Below are 17104 nucleotides of genomic sequence, written 5' to 3' on the forward strand. Positions count from 1 at the left end.
CCTTTAAATTACATTTTCTGTTCAAATCGACACCGATGTCTGACCACACTTATAAATCCATACACATTCGCACAGGTAGCGCGTGCATTACTACTTTTACCACCCAGTGATCGTCGAGCAACTGAAACTGACAACACACGTCACATAAAGCGCGTGACTTAATCATTCAATTCATACAGGCTCCACCTTAAAATTTGAAATAATATCTAATGTCAGAAATGTAATTTAAAGTTACATAAAGTGTTGCCAGCTTAAAGTATTAGGTGTAAAGTAAAGTTTCAAAATACCTGGTACTGGTACTGGTACTAGCTTCTCACTTTTATTTGCTTTGCAGCTTTATGTTTTAGCTATGGATACCAAATTCTAGGGTTATTGTGATTGAAGAATATTTTGGGTGATCAAATTTCAAGTAAGCTCTTCATATTTTTAGCTAAATAAATTTATTGACATGCTTGGCTGCTTCTATGTTAGTTTAAACTAAGCAGCATATTGCTGCATTTCCAATTTGATGATCTTATCTCTTATTCATTGGGTCAATATTGCTTAAATTATCTACCTGATCATGTTTGGGCTTTATTTCATCACACTTAGTATTGTTTCTTATTTGGATTTCAACTATTTTCTGTACTGGTTGCTAAAAACTTTGGTTAAGTTTTTTCACTTTTCTCCTAAGAAGCTGTTATTGACAAACTTACCATAAATTTTTAAGTTTTTCTTGTTATGGTTATTGTTCCCAACTTCCTAATCACCCCATATTGACACTTTGAAGCTGACTGTTGTGTTGTCACTATTAGCTGATCCATACTGTAATTCAAGTAGTATTTGTTCAGTAAAAGCTGTAGTATCTTATACTATGAAGTGCTTTGCTTTTAACGCCTTTTGCTGTGATATCCAGAATATAGGGTGAAATTTTATGACGGACTCACTTATTTGTGCTTTTCATCTGATTTTTGGCTCCGCTAAAATGTGTGTTATGCAGATTCTCGAGCTGTATAATTTAGTAGTCAAACTGCAACATGGAGAATATGCACAGCTATTGGCAATTTGGGGATGAGCTTCGAGGCCAATCAAAAGTGTCGGAAGATCATAAATGGACAACGGCTGCTATAAAATTGGCGGAGCAGATAAAGTCCAAGGGTGAGCGGAGGAATAACCTTGACTTTTCGAAGGGATCAGCTGAAATTAGCCCCAGGGATTATCTTGGTTATCAGGAGTATAACAAGTGTGAAAGCCTTAACTTTAACATGTTAAATTTGGATAGCATGATGACTGAAATTATGACTAAGAGTTCCGTTAGGAATGCCGTTTATAACATCGATTCAGTTTATCCGAAACCCAATGTCAACTTGGGAAATATGTCTTTTAGCAAGCTCAACAGCAACCCCATGAATGAACAATGCAATATCAACAATAGTGAGAGTACCAATGGGAATAATGCTGTTGAAAAAAGGTTTAAGACTTTGCCTGCTGCTGAGACACTACCTAGGAATGAGGTTCTTGGAGGGTATATATTTGTTTGCAACAATGACACGATGCAGGAAGACTTAAAGCGCCAGCTGTTTGGTATTTTTCCTGTCTAGCTTTTAATAATCTTTCAACTAAGTAGACGTGTTTGTTTGGCATAAAACAGTGTGGAATTTATGTAATGTATACATTAGGTTATAAACATCTTAGCTGCATGTTGAAGCTCACCTGTTTGATCAACAGCGTGACTGAAATAATGAAGTAACACCACATTTTAAGAGAATGAATGTCCTTTTCTTGGTTGACTAGTTAAACCAACATTGGAGGTTAGATTCATGTCGCCCTCCTTTGAACTTTTTGTTAATAGTATTAATATACGAGGCAGGGGTCAATGCCCCAACCACCACCACGGGAGGTGAAAGCCTGGGTGGATGGGTAGATGGATTTAACTAAAAAGAGGTGCATTTTAGCTGCTGCAACATTTCACCGTTTGTGGCTGATGAGAGTTTGAATCACTTGTGAGAGAGGGAAAAAAGTTGAGATCCTTGTTTTATAGAACCTAAAACTATATACTATTAATTTGTGCCAATACAAGAAAGTTGAAGTCATTGATAAATATATGGTGCTGGAATTATATTCATTTTTATCATATCTCAACTCCAATCATTCTTTTGCAGGTCTACCTCCAAGGTACAGAGATTCTGTGCGGGCAATAACACCAGGGTTACCCTTGTTCCTCTACAATTACACTACTCACCAGTTGTATGGCACCTTTGAGGTTTGTCCAACTAAAATTGTTTTTGCCGGTGTGCTCTGAAAACATGAAAACATGAAAACATCTGCCTGTTCACATCTTTATAACTAAAGGGTGGTCAAAGCCCATAGGATATTGCAAAACCAAAGCATCCTCGGACATGCATATGGCTGCTGTGGATATTATAAGAATTTTCTTCATAGAGCAGAGAAAAACTATTCTTTTGTAGTTCTTTTTTCTGTTAATTGTAGTGTTAGGACTTTGTTATCTCCAAAGGTTAGGGTTTGAGGCGTTGCCACACACTTATACTGGTGAGAGCCTCATACTACTACTTTTGCACCGAGTATTAACTCACCGGCCTCGTCCTTGTCAAAATTAGTTCCAAGTACTATAAATTGTTGAAGATGAGCACTACTAGCTTCCTTTTTCATTTTTCAAGATAGCCTCTCTAAAGGGTCTGCCTTAGTTGCTTTATGCAATAAACAAAGATGTCAGAACAAGTATCAATCATTCAAATTTGAGTATTTGTTCATGCGTCAACCGCAGCACAATGAATCTCCACTATAACAATCTCTGTTACTATTTTTCTTGACAGGCAGCAAGTTTTGGAGGTTCCAACATTGATCCAACTGCTTGGGAAGATAAAAAGTGTAAAGGAGAGTCAAGGTTCCCTGCTCAGGTAAAGTAATGAGTTACTGCTCATTTTCCTCTAGGTTCTTGAAGTATTTATTTTAATTTTGAGTTTTCTGTACTTCACATTTAGGTGAGGATCCGTGTTAGGAAACTAGGTAAGCCTTTGGAGGAAGATGCTTTTAGACCAGTTTTGCATCATTATGATGGACCCAAATTCCGTCTTGAGCTCTCTGTGCCCGAGGTAAGATGAGAACCTATTTCGTAGTTTTGAGTCCTTATGTAAGTACTATGGCAAGAGTTGAGAGTCACGATGCCTAACACCTGATTTGTTTTGCAGACTTTGGACTTGCTGGATCTCTGTGAAAAATCTGGTGTCTAAGCGCCAGCGTTCGTGGACTAATTAGCATAAATAAACTCTGGTAGTCTATGTGAATGATGTTGTTTTGTGGCACTTTTCACTATGTCTGGAACGTGTTTTCCGCCAATTTCCAAAGCGCAAGCTTTGGTATTTAAGTCTGGCTGAGAGAGGTTAGGGTTGGCTAATTTAGCCAATTAAGTGTGTGATTTTCTCTGGAGATGCTTGAATAGAAGCTTCCCAAATTTAGTCTTGTAATCTTGCAAATTTGCAATGAACTTGAAAAGTAATGATGGCCGTGTAATGGGTCAATATTGAATGTCATTTCACATCTGCATTTCGACTCTGCCTGCAGTGGGCTTGTCCACCAAATTCTTAGGTTACAAGAGTATTGAATTGAATGGTGAAACTGTGCCAGCAAAGTATATCCTTATTTTAGAACTATCTTTCAAATTACAGACCACAACTGGAGTAAGATCATAGCAAAGACGTCACTCCTTTGATTTATCACAGAAACACAGATCCGAGTAATTGAAGCCCTGATAGAACTCGTTAATCAAAGGAAATAATGATGGATCAGGTTGGCGAGGGATTGAAACTGTTATGCCCGACTACCACCGCAGATGATGCACAGAAACCACTTTAGTATAAAAATAGTGTTATGTTCTATTTTATGTAATACTATTTCCTACCTAATCACATCCTAAGAGAATGATACATTTTAACCTTTAAATTTCTCATTTCAACGTTAATAGCACGCCTTTTATACCCACTGAAATTCCATGTCAGTTTTTTCGCAAGCGTTTATTAAAAAACATGCCCGAGTCAAATTCAGCCACATGATTGGATTAGAGGGAGCAATCAATTGCCTGTTACCTAGACATGGCCTACAGGATGTTAAAACCTCTCAATGCTTTGGCGCTTGAGGGGGTTGCAGAGGTCAGACGCAAGACACAGGCAAACTAAGATGGAGAACCCAAATCTTTATTCTTGTAAGAATTAACACAAAGCCAGAGAAAACATACATCCAACTGGCTCTTACCAACCCCCAGTATACAACAATAAAAAAGAGAAAAAAGATGGGGGGTTTGTGCTGCGCAGGTAATGCAATAAAACTACTCTTAAAGACCAGCACCAGTCAGAAAGCAAATAATTTAGACACTAAAAGGTGAGAGGCGATGCAGTGGTTGAACTTGGAACAATCAAACTGCCAATGACACATCTTCTCATATGGCTCCTACTTCCTCCACAGTTGTCATAATCTAGACCAGGAACGCCCCAAGATGAATGAGTCAAAACATAATGCCACATATTCACCTTTACTGCTACCTTCTTCATGCATATGAAGCTGTTGAATCAAAGAGTGGCTGAAACAAGAAATGTACGAATTCTCTGTAGCAGCTCAGCTTTGATGGAATCAGGAATTGAAGCTGCAATTCAATAAGCAGCAGAAATTTTTTAACAAAGTTAACGCCAATGCATATATTCTATCAAATGCAGGCAATGCAAAAGCAGTATTTAAAACATTCCAATAATCATGAAGCTGGGAAACTGAACAAGAGACGGGTCAGAAAATCTAATCTCCCAATGCCGTATGTTTAAATGAACCAACGGTACTCGAGGAAATATGTCAACTTCAATGTCTTTTATTGCTTAAAAGGATACAAAAATAATCAGAAGGAATACATTTTAAGCTATAGCCATTCCTCCTTCAAGTGTGAGTTGTGTCTGAGAAAAAGTGAAAGAGAAGACAGAACCATTACCTCTGCCTTTCGGGGTAATCACATGTACAAGGTCGTCGACAGTTACATTGTTCCGTCCTTTCTTCTTGACATATTCCCTAAAGTAAAGTATTGATGAGAGAATGAATGCGACAAAGGTTACACATCAAATTGAGAATCGTTTGCTGTATATACACAACACATGACCAGCATCCCAAAGATCATAAAAGATAAAGAAATAAGCTAATAACTTGGAATAGTATTCTTAAGTACCTTCAGAGGTAGTAACAATTTAAGTGCATATTAAAAGCTGAAAGCGCGAGAGAAATAGGTGCAATAACCCTCAACCACTTAAATAAAACTGGCTCTTGAAGACCCCCACCCCAACCTTGTTACAATCAAGGCTTAATATTGAACAAGGTGATGAAAGAAAATACAGGGAAAACTCGTAGATCAATGATAACTAGAAACAGACATTTTTTGGTTCTTATCAATCATTTAATTTCCCTGTACCTCCAAATGCTACACATAGCTCCCTTCTCTTATGTCGTCTAACTAAACAAACCTTTTCGTTACTGAACTAATCTACGTTCCCTACGTATTACACTCAAGTTCTGCCACATTAAGTGCCCTAAGTTGGCTGTAATTAGTAATCAACCACCTCAAAATTGATAGTTCTTAGAAAATTTCAAAGATAAAACAGAGTATTACCAAATAATTAAGTTTGGTCGCAAAATACCACAAAATTAAAGAAAAACATACCTTAAAGTAGTTAATTTGGATAAAATTGTATGTATTTTCCCATTCTTCAAGGAGAATAAAATTACGGTACTAATTAAGCAAGTCTAAGCTTGCTGCTGCCCTATTTTGCCTATTCTCTTCATGCTCGTTTCCTCCACCCTATCCCTATCCCCATCCCCACCATTCCTCCCCTTCCCACCCATATACCCAGCTACTCCCTCTCCCTGCCCCCCTCCTCCCCATCCTAATTTGACAACCTCACCTACCAACTCTGCAATCGTTTAACCTCCAGTAGACCCCAACCCTCACCTCTCCCCTTACCTTTTAACAATTCCTTTCAAACTCCCTAATCCCTTCTTCTCCTCTTTTATACATCCTCTTCTGTGATGTATCTCAATTCTCTTACTTGCTTTAGGTCCCTCATCCCCCTTCCATCTCTATCCCTTCTCATCCTCTTCTAGTTGCCCTCTCCAACCTACCTTTCAAAATCTAAACTGCTGCTTGTGTCAAAGTTCAATCATTCTTGTACTGCAACTGTTTCTATCAACATTTCACAAATCTATTTATGTAATTACTACAACTAACCAACATGCTGAAAGACTGTCATTTCTAGAAATCATTGTTCTTTCCAATTAATTTGTTCTTTTTAATCTGCGCGTCTGCTTAAATGAAAAACCATCTTGTGATTTTTTTTGTCGGGGTTCTGGAACTGCAAAACAAAAGCTCATTAGTCTTTAAATAATCAGAGGTAGCGATCTGATTTGAGAGGTTTTTAGTATAATAGAGTTTCTTCCTTTCCTTTCCTTTCCTTTTCACTGGTTGAATCAGGACTAGTTGGGGAGAGATGTGGACACCGGTAGAGCTAGGGACGCGCAAAAAGTTCTTTTGTCCTTTTTTTTGGGGTTGGGGGTTGGCGGTGTGCGGATGGTTGGTCTGTGTAAGACTGCGCAGATAGTATTTTTCTTATATTTTCCATGGGTAAGGATTAGTCGAAGTGTAAAGGATGAAATCGATCAGTTATAAGAGTTAAGAGGCAGTTGGAGCGCCCTACTTGTAAGTAATTCCATTGTTCAAGACTTGAGTTACCTTAAATTCTTGTCAAACACCATTTGGGATCTTTTCCCCTTCATTTCAGGGGTGGAGAGGGTCCGGGGTGAGGAAAGCGGAACAGAAAGGCCTGGTAAGAATCAAACCATGCCCCTCTAGGATGCAAGATATGGATGTACACAATTGTCAAATAGTCAAATAGGCAGCAAAATAAACAGACCAAGATTGTCAAATAGGCAGTTATTTCACTTGACAGCAAACTAAGAAAAGCGCTTAACTTTCAATTGAGGTTTCATCGTAGCAAAGGGCAAGGATGTACTTGCTACGAAACAAATAAAACTCATCTAATCTTCTCTGTGTCGTTCAAATTAAACACTCATGTATTGAAAAAGTAGCTATGTAACACATTCTCCTAACAACATTTTATCCTTCCAAGTGTTTGACACAATGTCGGAGAGAGACATTACCTACAAAGAGCTTTCATTTCATCCTTCCACCCAGATTCCACAAGCCTTTCCCTCAAAAGCTCCTTCAAACGTTCCTTTTCCCCACTCTCAATCAACTAAACAAGCAATTCACCAAATATTCAGAAATTATAGAGCTGGAAAACTGCAAACGATGTGTCCAAAAGAAAATTTTGATAAAATTGACCTTAATGTTGATAATTTCATTAAGGGTAGGCTCCTTTTCTTGATCATCCCGTGTATCCGGTGTTGGTGGACGATTAACCGAATGCCTCCTATTATTATATACAACATTACAATTCACAGCCAAAAGTATTAAACGATTTTGAATTTTAACAGATAAATCATAAATGGTAAGCTGTGTTCTAGCTAAGGAAGAAGAAATTACATGCTTTTGTTGTGCTAAGAAAATCGAACAATTAGGTCTCCACAGTCCGACTGAAGCTTCGCGCCTGTTGCTTCTAGCCCTACCGCCAATTAAAGCTGCGTCTGCAGACTTCTATTACCTCTTTTCTAAATAAACCTACGAGTCGACAGAAAAGTGGTTCCTTTTTTGCCTTTTATAAGGATTTGTTATTTAACCCAAACTAATAGTAGGATTAACTATCACTTATTATCTCCATAAAACTCATTTCTTTAAACTATTGCATACTAGTATTAATTTGCTAATTATTCGAGCTAAGTCAGATTAAACTAATTAGTTTCATCACAATTTATAGATCTAGAGACTTACAAAGACATAAAATTTTGTAAATTTTCTTAAATTAAAATCATTCAAGTAGTTTCAACTCCAAACTAGTTAACTCGACTATGTGAGTCTTTTATGTGTACCAGTCCGTCGGACTCATTTTACTCCAACATCCATAATATAAAGTCTGTTGTTTAAATAGTTAGTGATTAGAAACTTCAAAATTTTCAACTCCAAATAACTTTCTCCCACTCCACCTCTCATAAATTTTCAACACAAATTCTTTTGAAAAGAATACCGAAGGAAACTTGTCCAGAAAAATTTGCATAGTCAAACGTCGATTTTAGAAACATTTCGAAAGCTCTCGGAAAGATTAACTGGAAATAGATATCTTAAGTACATCAAATATCATTTTTACATCTAAGTAACAACCCCAAATAATATCAAGTCAGGTGTTCCTGGAGAAGAGACTGATGAATAACAAACGAGCAGCAACAAATACAGTGACATCGGAAGCTGGAAATTGGAATACTAGAATTTTACATCATCAGAATACCAAAGCATCCAACATCTAAGTCCTACAATAATCTAATTCCTATCATCAGACATCTCAAAACATCCAGATATCCTACACTTTTACATGCTTTGTTGCACATAGCAACAACTTTTTTCTTCCAAAATAATAAAATTACAAACACTGAACTTCTATCTGTAGCACAGGAAGACGCTTGAACAGCCAACGTCTTTCCTTGTTTCACAAAGATTCTTCCCTCTAACCCACGCTATATTGCAAGAACCTACATTCTTAACTTCTTGAGAAAACAATGCTAGGATGTTGCACAAATTCCACAAAAAACAATCCGATACTAGGGAAGAATACAGTTCAGTTCACCCGCTTCCAGGGGCATCAGAAGCTGGCTTGCGATTCAGGTAGCGAATAACAGCATCCTCAACCCTGACAATGAAAAATAATGCTCATTAATGTCTCCAAACATCACATTGCACAATAGTGCACCATTAATAAGGGAAAAATATCTCTTATAGACAAGCTACCAACAATCGTGATGAGGTCCACAAAATCTCGAATAAAAGAGTTGATGATTACACCAACCACTTACCTAGTTTTAAAAACACAATGTACCTTTTGGTTAAACTTGTCTTGGAGAAAACCCTCCTTTGCTTAGTCAGTACTAAGTTTCATTTTGAGCGATACTAAGAATTTAATGCATCTTTAACTTCTTTTATAAGTGATCCATCCATAAACCTTTTGTGTTGTGCCAATATCTTAAACGGAAGTAAGTACGAGAAAATTTTCGTTAACATTTGTTACAAAATTTTCTTAAAATAAAGGGACGCAACTACAACGGAGTTAGTGCAATGAAATAAAACAAAAAAGACATGAGCTGTCAAAAAATCACATGTAACAATGATCAAAGTAATTGCAACTAAACTCTACTAGCTGTCAATTTACGCCAATTAAGAAGATAAATATTTGTGGGGATCTATTTATGTTATACACACTTTTATCTTGGTGAGAATTGTTGTAACTTTACCAAATTACTGAAACTATAAATATTAAGCTACTTCGGATGGTAATAAGCAATTTCACTTCAAGAATATAATTTACCCAAAATGTAATGGCAAGTAAAATTTAGTAGCAGTTAAATACCATGGTTGGCTATAAAACTGAGACCGTCGCTCTTTCTCAGCATTGCGACTCGCCTCCCCAGCAACAACTTTCAGATCCTTGGTCTGGGATTCTAGAAGTGCATTAATAAACTCAATAGGAGATTGACTAAAGCCAAGAAAAAAAGCCCTTCTCCTCCGATGCTCATGGATCTTTCTTATGGCACCACAAATTGCTTCATCACAAGCTTCAATCTCTTTGGTCTTTTCCGTATTGGCCAGCAGAGCATTCAGCTCCCTCTGGATAGGGAATGGCACATCAACCAATACATCATAGCACGCAGTTCCAGCAGGATTATTTCCGGAAAGTTTAATCCTGTGTTCCAAATGTATGGGTTGTGGAGGAGACAAATGGGGCGTGATCTTTTGTGTGACTGCAGTGAACTTAACCTTTCCTTCCCCAAACACTTTCTGAAGAGGAGGATCACAGTTGAAGTAAGAAGGATCGTCAGGGTTCTGCAACTTTCGAGCCTTAACATAATGCCAGATAGAAGAGATAATTCTTGCACGAGTCTCGACCTCAATACCAAGAACTTCAGTTAAAGCCGGTGAAAGTTTATATTTCTCAGGCATGTAATTCAATTCTAGTCTTAAATTAACAGTGAATTCTTGCTCTCCTTTTCTTTTGACCTCGAAACCATCCTGAGGTGCAGGCGATCTCGCAGAATCCCAGATTATAATATGGTTATCAGGATACAGTTTCTGGTCCAAGGAAATGGTGACTCTTTTGAAGAAAGTCGAAAACTTTGGATACATGGAGCTCGATTTCTGAAACATGGCAGCTTGATCAGGATCCATTCCCTCCTCCAAAATCCTTCCTACGATTTTAAGGGTCCACGAAGGCGGTTCAGCATTCGGCTTCTTAGGAATAGTACGAATCTGATTAGCAAAAGTATTGAATACATATATACGAAGCGTCTTCTGAATAGTAGGCGGATTCTTCAAAGCCTCCTGGATGTCAACTTTCTTTCTTGCTAAGGCAGAATCAACCCGAGATTCAAACTCAAGGAGCTGAGTATAAAGTGCAGATTCGGGTAAAATCGCAGCCACCTTCTCGTGCAAGTGCTTCTCGGGAAGCTTCTGCTTTTTCCTTCTCGCAGCAGACGAAAGCTCCATAGTTCTCATTGGGGACATCGTGTTAGCAGCCGCGAATGCAGGTGGGCGCACCGGAGGTTTCTGAGGCATGCGTTTCGCGGAGGCACTTGCAGAACCAAAATTGCCAAGAGCATGGGCTTGGTTAAGGGACAGACCCTGAGCTTGTAACTGAGCCTGGAATTGAGCATGGGCAGCTTGTGCTTGAGCTTGAGCATGAGCTTGGACTTTCGACTGTGCTTGAGCAATGGCTTGGGCATGAGCTGCAGTGAGCTGAGATAACTGAAATGACCCGGGAAACCCGGAGGGCATCTGTTGTTGGGGTTGTGATTGGGATTGTAGGTGTGCAATTGGGTTTGAAGGAGGTGAATTGCCAAAGGAGGATGATCCTCCCATGTTCTTGTTAGGGTTATTGTTGTTGTTAACAGACATAACTAACTAAAGCGAGCAAATTAGATGCAATAGTTTAAAGAATCTCGCATAGGCATCAAAATAGGGTTTTGTTTTTAATTAACTCAAAACCTAATGATACCAGTGAATATGACTGACAGAAAAATTAGGGCTTTTTATCTTCTAGTGAAAGAAGAAGTATGAAATCTAGAAAAGGAAGGAGTTAGAGACCCAGATAGTGAAACTTACAGTTTGATTTTGCCGGAGAAAGAGTTTGCTGTAGAAAAGAGGGTTAGAGGAGCGTCTGCAAATCGCCGGAAAGTGGTTGCAGCTCGATTGAAAGGAGTAAATCGACCTACCCTTGGGGATCGGCAGGGCCGAAATCATTCGGGATTTGTGTAGGAATTCGTAATCCGGAATGCTGTTTGGGCTTCTGAATTGCAAGTTTAACGGGGCACGGCCCATTCCAAATAAAAGACTATAAGGTATTTGGGCTTGTTAATTGAAGGGGAAGTTACGTCGTAAAAATTGCACGGGCGCCCTATTTGGTCGTCCTCATTTAACCTATACCCATTTTTTTTAAAACTTTTAACTTGTATCCACTTTTTAAAAAACTTCAGCTCCCTTTCTCCTTCCCTTCAATACCTCACCAGAATACAACAAGGTTATGTTTTAACATTTATAAATAACGATGGGACAAATGACTCTTCCATTTGGGTAGATAACAATTAATCCACTCAAGTCGTTGGACTTGTATAAGTTAACGAATTTGATGAGATTTCTGTTGTGGGAAAAAAGTGACAATGGAAGAGTTGTACAATTAAACGACTAGGGAATGACAGCAAGTCTATAAAAAGTCATCGTAGTAGCAAAAGACACCATTTTCTAATTGGCACAATCAGTCTAAATATTTCTGGGGAAACTTCAAAAGAACACAATGCACGAGAAGCGGAGATACAAAATAAAACTTAGCAGATAAGAAACGATAAAAGAAAGCAGATTTACATGATGCAGGGGACAGTGAAAAAGAATCCAAATAGGACAGTGAAAAACTTCAGCTCTGAATCCAAGTAGGACAGTGAAAAATTTCAGCTCTAGAGCTGAAGTTCCCAGTTACAGAGAGCTGAAGTTTTTGTGTTGTAACTGGAAACTTCAGCTCTAGTATGTAATATTAATAGGTGGTAAAACAACTTCAGCTCTAGAGCTGAAGTTTCCCAGTTACAACACAAAAACTTCAGCTTTAGAGCTGAACTTCAAGCTCTGCTACTAGAATGCTGAAGTTTTACGTGATTGTCTTTGCTACTTCAGCCCCGTATGCTGAAATTATGCGAAAAAGCGGGTACGCTTGCAATTTTTTTTGCAAAGCGGGCACAAGTTAAAATGTGACACAAAAAGCGGGTATAGATGCAAATATATACCTATCTAGGGGGATTTGCATCTATACCCGCTTTTTGGGTCAAGTTTTAACTTGTGCCCGCTTTGTAAAAAAAATTACAAGCGTACCCACTTTTTCGCATAATTTCAGCATACATGGCTGAAGTAGCAAAGGCAATCACGCAAAACTTCAGCATTCTAGTAGAAGGGCCTGAAGTAGCAAGTGTGCTGAAGTTTTTGTTTGTAATTGCTGAACTTAGGCATAGTAGCTGAAGTTTTATTTTCTATTTGCTGAAGTTTTTTTTTGTAATTGCTGAACTTAAGCATAGTAGCTGAAGTTTTGTTCTATATTTGTTGAAATTTTTGTTTGTAATTGCACTAAATAAGCTGAAGTTTTTTTGTCCTGAATTCATTAATTTTGTCATTAAGTTTTTTCAAAACTTCAGCAGAAAATGTTGAAGTTATTTAGTTCATTTATAAAAAATTTAGCACTAAATAAGCTGAAGTTTTTTGTACTGGATAAGCTTTTTTTCAAAAACTTCAGCAGAAAATGTTGAAGTTATTTAGTTCATTTGTAAAAACTTCAGCACTAAAAGCTAAAGTTTTTTCAATTAGCATTGACACCATCTACACAATATGAATGGTTTTGCCCGAATGCAACCATACAGTGATGAAGGTAGTCTTGTTTAACTGTAAGACTATGAACTTCCTGCCTTTATTAGTTGCCTAAAAGCGATTCCTACAACAAATAGTGCTGCTAAATCAAACTTATAAATTGAACCTACTGCCATTCGTCCACCTTCTGGATATGTAAATAAGAATTTTATTGGGAAATTATCCAAGTGGAATGAAACTCGTACTCCCATATGCATTTATGCCTATAAAATAACTCATCCTTTGTTTATGTCTTTACTGAACATATAAGTGCTAGTGATCTTATCCAAGCTGAAATAAAATCTTGTTCTGCCAGAAAGTTTACAATTACAGAAATATCTGGTTCCAGTTTTATCATACAAGGAACAACTTCAGAAGAAGAAAAAAAAGCAATTGTATATAAGAAACTTTGAAAAATTGCAGTTGATTTAGCAACACCAACAGCAGCACCAACAGCAGTAGCAGAAGAAGAAGAAGAAGAAGAAGAAGAAGAAGAAGACGAAAGAGGAGAAGGAGGAGGAGAAAGGGAGCTGAAGTTGTTTAAAAAGTGAGTATAAGTTAAAACTTTTTAAAAAAATGAATATATGTTAAATAGGGACGACCAAATAGGGCGCGCCGTGCAATTTTTACACCTATTTACGTGTAAAAATTGCGTGGGGGTAATCACTTTTTAAAGTGATATTTACTTTTTATCCAACATTTTTAATGTTGAGCAAAAGTAGTCACTAGTCTATTAAAATTAATTTGAAAAGACGGTGTTACCCTTTCTTCTATCTCTTTTCCTTCCCAAACCCTCTATCAAAATTTCAAAACCATTTCTCCCAATCAAAATAAAACTGTTAAAGAAAGCAGGACACACGTAACACAAGTTGATTAGAATTAACGTACTATGATAGATTGCAAAAAGTGATAGATAGAAATTAGAAACTAGCAAGCTTGGGAAAATTAGTGAAACTCCAATTTCGATACACGAGTTCCAGATTTAAGTGGAGCTGCTAAAGTGTGAAGATGTTGCTAAATTTTTTGGGAAGAAGACTTCCAAATTAGAAGAAGAATAGTTCAAAAATTAAGGACACGTATCCTTAATTTAGAGTTACAAGCACAGAAATTAAGGACAGGTAGTCCTGAACTTAGAGTTCGAAGTTCAAAAATAAGGACATGTAGTCCTGAACTTAGAGTTACAAGTTCAAAAGTTAAGGACAGGACGTCCGAAACTTAGAGTTAAAAGCTCAAAAACTAGGGAAAGATAGTTCTTAACTTAGACTTACAAGCTCATAAATTAAGGACAGCTAGTCCTGAACTTACAGTAACAAGCTCATAGTTTAAGGACACTTGGTCTTAAACTTAGAGTTGGAAGTTCAAAAATTAAGGACATTTGGTCATTAACTTAGAGTTACAAGCATGGAAATTCAGGACAGGTAATCTTGAACTTTGAATTTCAAGTTCAAAAGTTAAGGACATGTAGTCCTGAACTTAGAGTTACAAGTTCAAAAGTTAATGACAGGTAGTTCTAAACTTAGACTTACAAGCTCATAAATTAAGGACAGCTAGTCCTGAACTTACAGTAACAAACTCATAAGTTAAGGACACTTGGTCCTGAACTTTGTAAGCAGAAGAGTATTTTCGTTCGGAGTATATTAAAGCAATGGCTAAAGACTAAAGACATTTTAAACAGTGGATTAAAAGTAAATAAATATCTACTGGCTGCACTTCCCCCTATCTACGTGGCCTCTTTACACCATATATCCTAAAATTAAAAATCCTTAAATGTTATAAAACAATAAAAGAAGAAGAAGAGTATGTGAGCACGTAATGTTTTGCCTCATATAAATTACTCCAAAAGAATACCCAAAATTAGGTTTTTCTTTAATTATGTGTTATTTTAGGAATTACTGTGCGATTTCTTGATTGTTTGCAAATCTTTGTGAGCATATTTAATTTTATTAATGTATTAAAAAATACAAAAAATATAGCATCTGCACTTAGAATTTGATTTTACATTTTTTGGTTAATTTAGTAAAATGTTGTTTTACAAAAATGAAAAATTCACAAAAATAACGTACTCTTGCATTTTAGTGTTTAATGTCAAAATTTTGCGATTTTCTTTTAATTTGGTATTAATTATGTGAGATAATTATTATTTAGAGATAATTAGTATTTTTAGATAATTTGGATTTTTATAGCTTAATTTAGGATTTTTATGTTTTAATTTTTGAAAATGAAATTAGAAAGAAAATTGAAAAGAAAAAGAAAATAAGAGAGAAAATCTGGTTTTGGGCCAATTTGGCCAAAAGGTCCCCAAGCCCAAACAAAACCTGTCCAAACCCACCCCAAACCAGCCCAGACCCGTCTTCAACCCGACCCGTCTCCAGCCTCAACCAAACGACGTCGTTTCAGGCGTTTCAATCTAGATTGTTGAATTAGCCTGATCGCCCGGTCCAAAACCTTCCTCATTACCCGACCCTGACCTACCCCTGAAATGGTCCAGCCCTAGTCAAATAAAACGACCCCGTTTTGTTTAAAAGCTTTGATCGGAGCCGTTGGATTTCAATCATCCAACGGCTCAAATTAAATCACCTGTTTTAATCATACCAAAACCCCTCAGAACCCCCCTCTCTCTAGTCTCTCTTCAGAGACCAACCAACACACCACCGCCCGTCGGAAATTGCCCACGGCGGCGGACGGTGGCCAACCAGCCCCAAAATTACACCGTAGAACCCCCTCACTCCCCTCTTCCCAAATTCGTAACTCGTTACCTTCGAACATCCCTGGAGCCTTTCGAATATCAATTCAAAGGATGAACCCTAGCGCCGCCCTAACTTTCTCTGGTGGCGGCGCCACCTCCAATCGACCCCAAACTAACACCCCTTGACCACCACAACTCCCTCTTTCCTAATCCATAACCAGTTTCCTTCGAATAAGGCACAATATGCTCGAATCTTAAATCCAAGGGTCCGAATTCTAAAGTCAAACCTAAACTCGAGAATTAATGATAATTTTAGAGTCGGTTTCATCACGAAATGGTGTTAATCATTTGTTTTTAACAAAGAACAAGTGACTAACATCATTTGGCGATGAAATCGGAAAACAAAATTTGGGTACCAAGTTGTCCAGTTGAGCCGATAAGTTTTCTTGATTATTGTTTTTTCAGTATTTGTTTCACTTCTCTGGTTGTTGGTCTACTAACTTAGTCAGTTTAATTAGTTTTTTTTATTAAATTTGTTTGAATTTGTTTAGTAACAAGTCTAGTTAATTTGGTGTTAATTGTTTTAGAGGTCGAATCACAAATGAGTTCATTCGTTGGTTAGTTCTTGCTTGTTTCAATTCTAATCACTCATGTATGGGGTATTTTCTGATTTCTTTTCAATGATTAAACCTTTATATATTCAGAAATGGATGCTGTTTGGTTTTGGCTGCTTGATGATTTTGTTTTATAGAATTGTTTATGCAAGTTTGCAAATAATCAGAACTTTCAGTAGTTCTGATCAAATAATTAGGATTTCAGAGTATAGCTTGAGAATTGTTTAATAAAAAGGGGTATTCACCTAACTTAAGAAGATTCTAATAGTGGTAGGGTTAGAAGTGCATTATTGAGTAAGTGGAATCATTTTAAAATATTGAAAGGTCATTTTGTGAATCCAAGGGGCATTTCCCGTTGCCTATTTAAGAGGGATAGAGTATAGATATAGAAAGAGAGCTTGAGAGATCTATAGAAAAAACAGAGGAAATTTTAAGAGTTAGAAGTCCTGAAAAGTCTTAAACGACTGAAAACTCTAGAAAAACACTATTTCATGAGTTCTTCTGGTGACTTCTGAAGTTTTCCTAAGTGCTGAAATGATTTCTGGATAGCTGACAGTTGAAATGAATTAAAATCGAGTCTGGTTGAGATTTTCTGGTTCATTACTTGGACTGAAATTGTGTTTCTGGACTGTTTTACTTCACTTTCTGGGCTTGGAACTGGGTTTAAATTGCTGCTGATTGCTGGTCTGTGGCTGTTATAGTTGCTTTATTTCTATCTTCCTTTTTCATTTCCAGGTACGA

General features: G+C 37.2%; 3 protein-coding genes across 3 annotated transcripts; 1 reads left to right on the forward strand and 2 right to left on the reverse strand.

The window, feature by feature from the left end:
- The first annotated feature begins 232 nt into the window (after nt 1-232).
- LOC104231911 (B2 protein-like) lies at nt 233-3530 on the forward strand. Its single transcript, XM_009784974.2, has 6 exons — nt 233-409; nt 980-1563; nt 2142-2242; nt 2814-2897; nt 2982-3092; nt 3189-3530. Exons 2-6 carry the CDS (start codon nt 1017-1019, stop codon nt 3228-3230), a joined length of 885 nt encoding a protein of 294 aa, XP_009783276.1. The 5' UTR covers nt 233-409; nt 980-1016; the 3' UTR covers nt 3231-3530.
- A 641-nt stretch (nt 3531-4171) lies between these two features.
- Nucleotides 4172-7714, reverse strand: LOC104231912 (transcription and mRNA export factor ENY2). Its single transcript, XM_009784975.2, has 5 exons — nt 7568-7714; nt 7367-7454; nt 7183-7277; nt 4970-5046; nt 4172-4636 (listed from the first exon to the last, which is right to left on the reverse strand). Coding segments are annotated over exons 1-5 (336 nt in total). The 5' UTR covers nt 7570-7714; the 3' UTR covers nt 4172-4562.
- Nucleotides 7715-8366: 652 nt separating this feature from the next.
- Nucleotides 8367-11477, reverse strand: LOC104231913 (SWI/SNF complex component SNF12 homolog). Its single transcript, XM_009784976.2, has 2 exons — nt 9537-11477; nt 8367-8822 (listed from the first exon to the last, which is right to left on the reverse strand). The coding sequence occupies exons 1-2, from the start codon at nt 11075-11077 to the stop codon at nt 8756-8758; spliced, it is 1608 nt and encodes a 535-aa protein (XP_009783278.1). The 5' UTR covers nt 11078-11477; the 3' UTR covers nt 8367-8755.
- Nucleotides 11478-17104: the final 5627 nt, after the last annotated feature.

This window comes from Nicotiana sylvestris, chromosome 2 (assembly GCF_000393655.2).
Source record: "Nicotiana sylvestris chromosome 2, ASM39365v2, whole genome shotgun sequence".
NCBI classification, from domain to species: domain Eukaryota; kingdom Viridiplantae; phylum Streptophyta; class Magnoliopsida; order Solanales; family Solanaceae; genus Nicotiana; species Nicotiana sylvestris.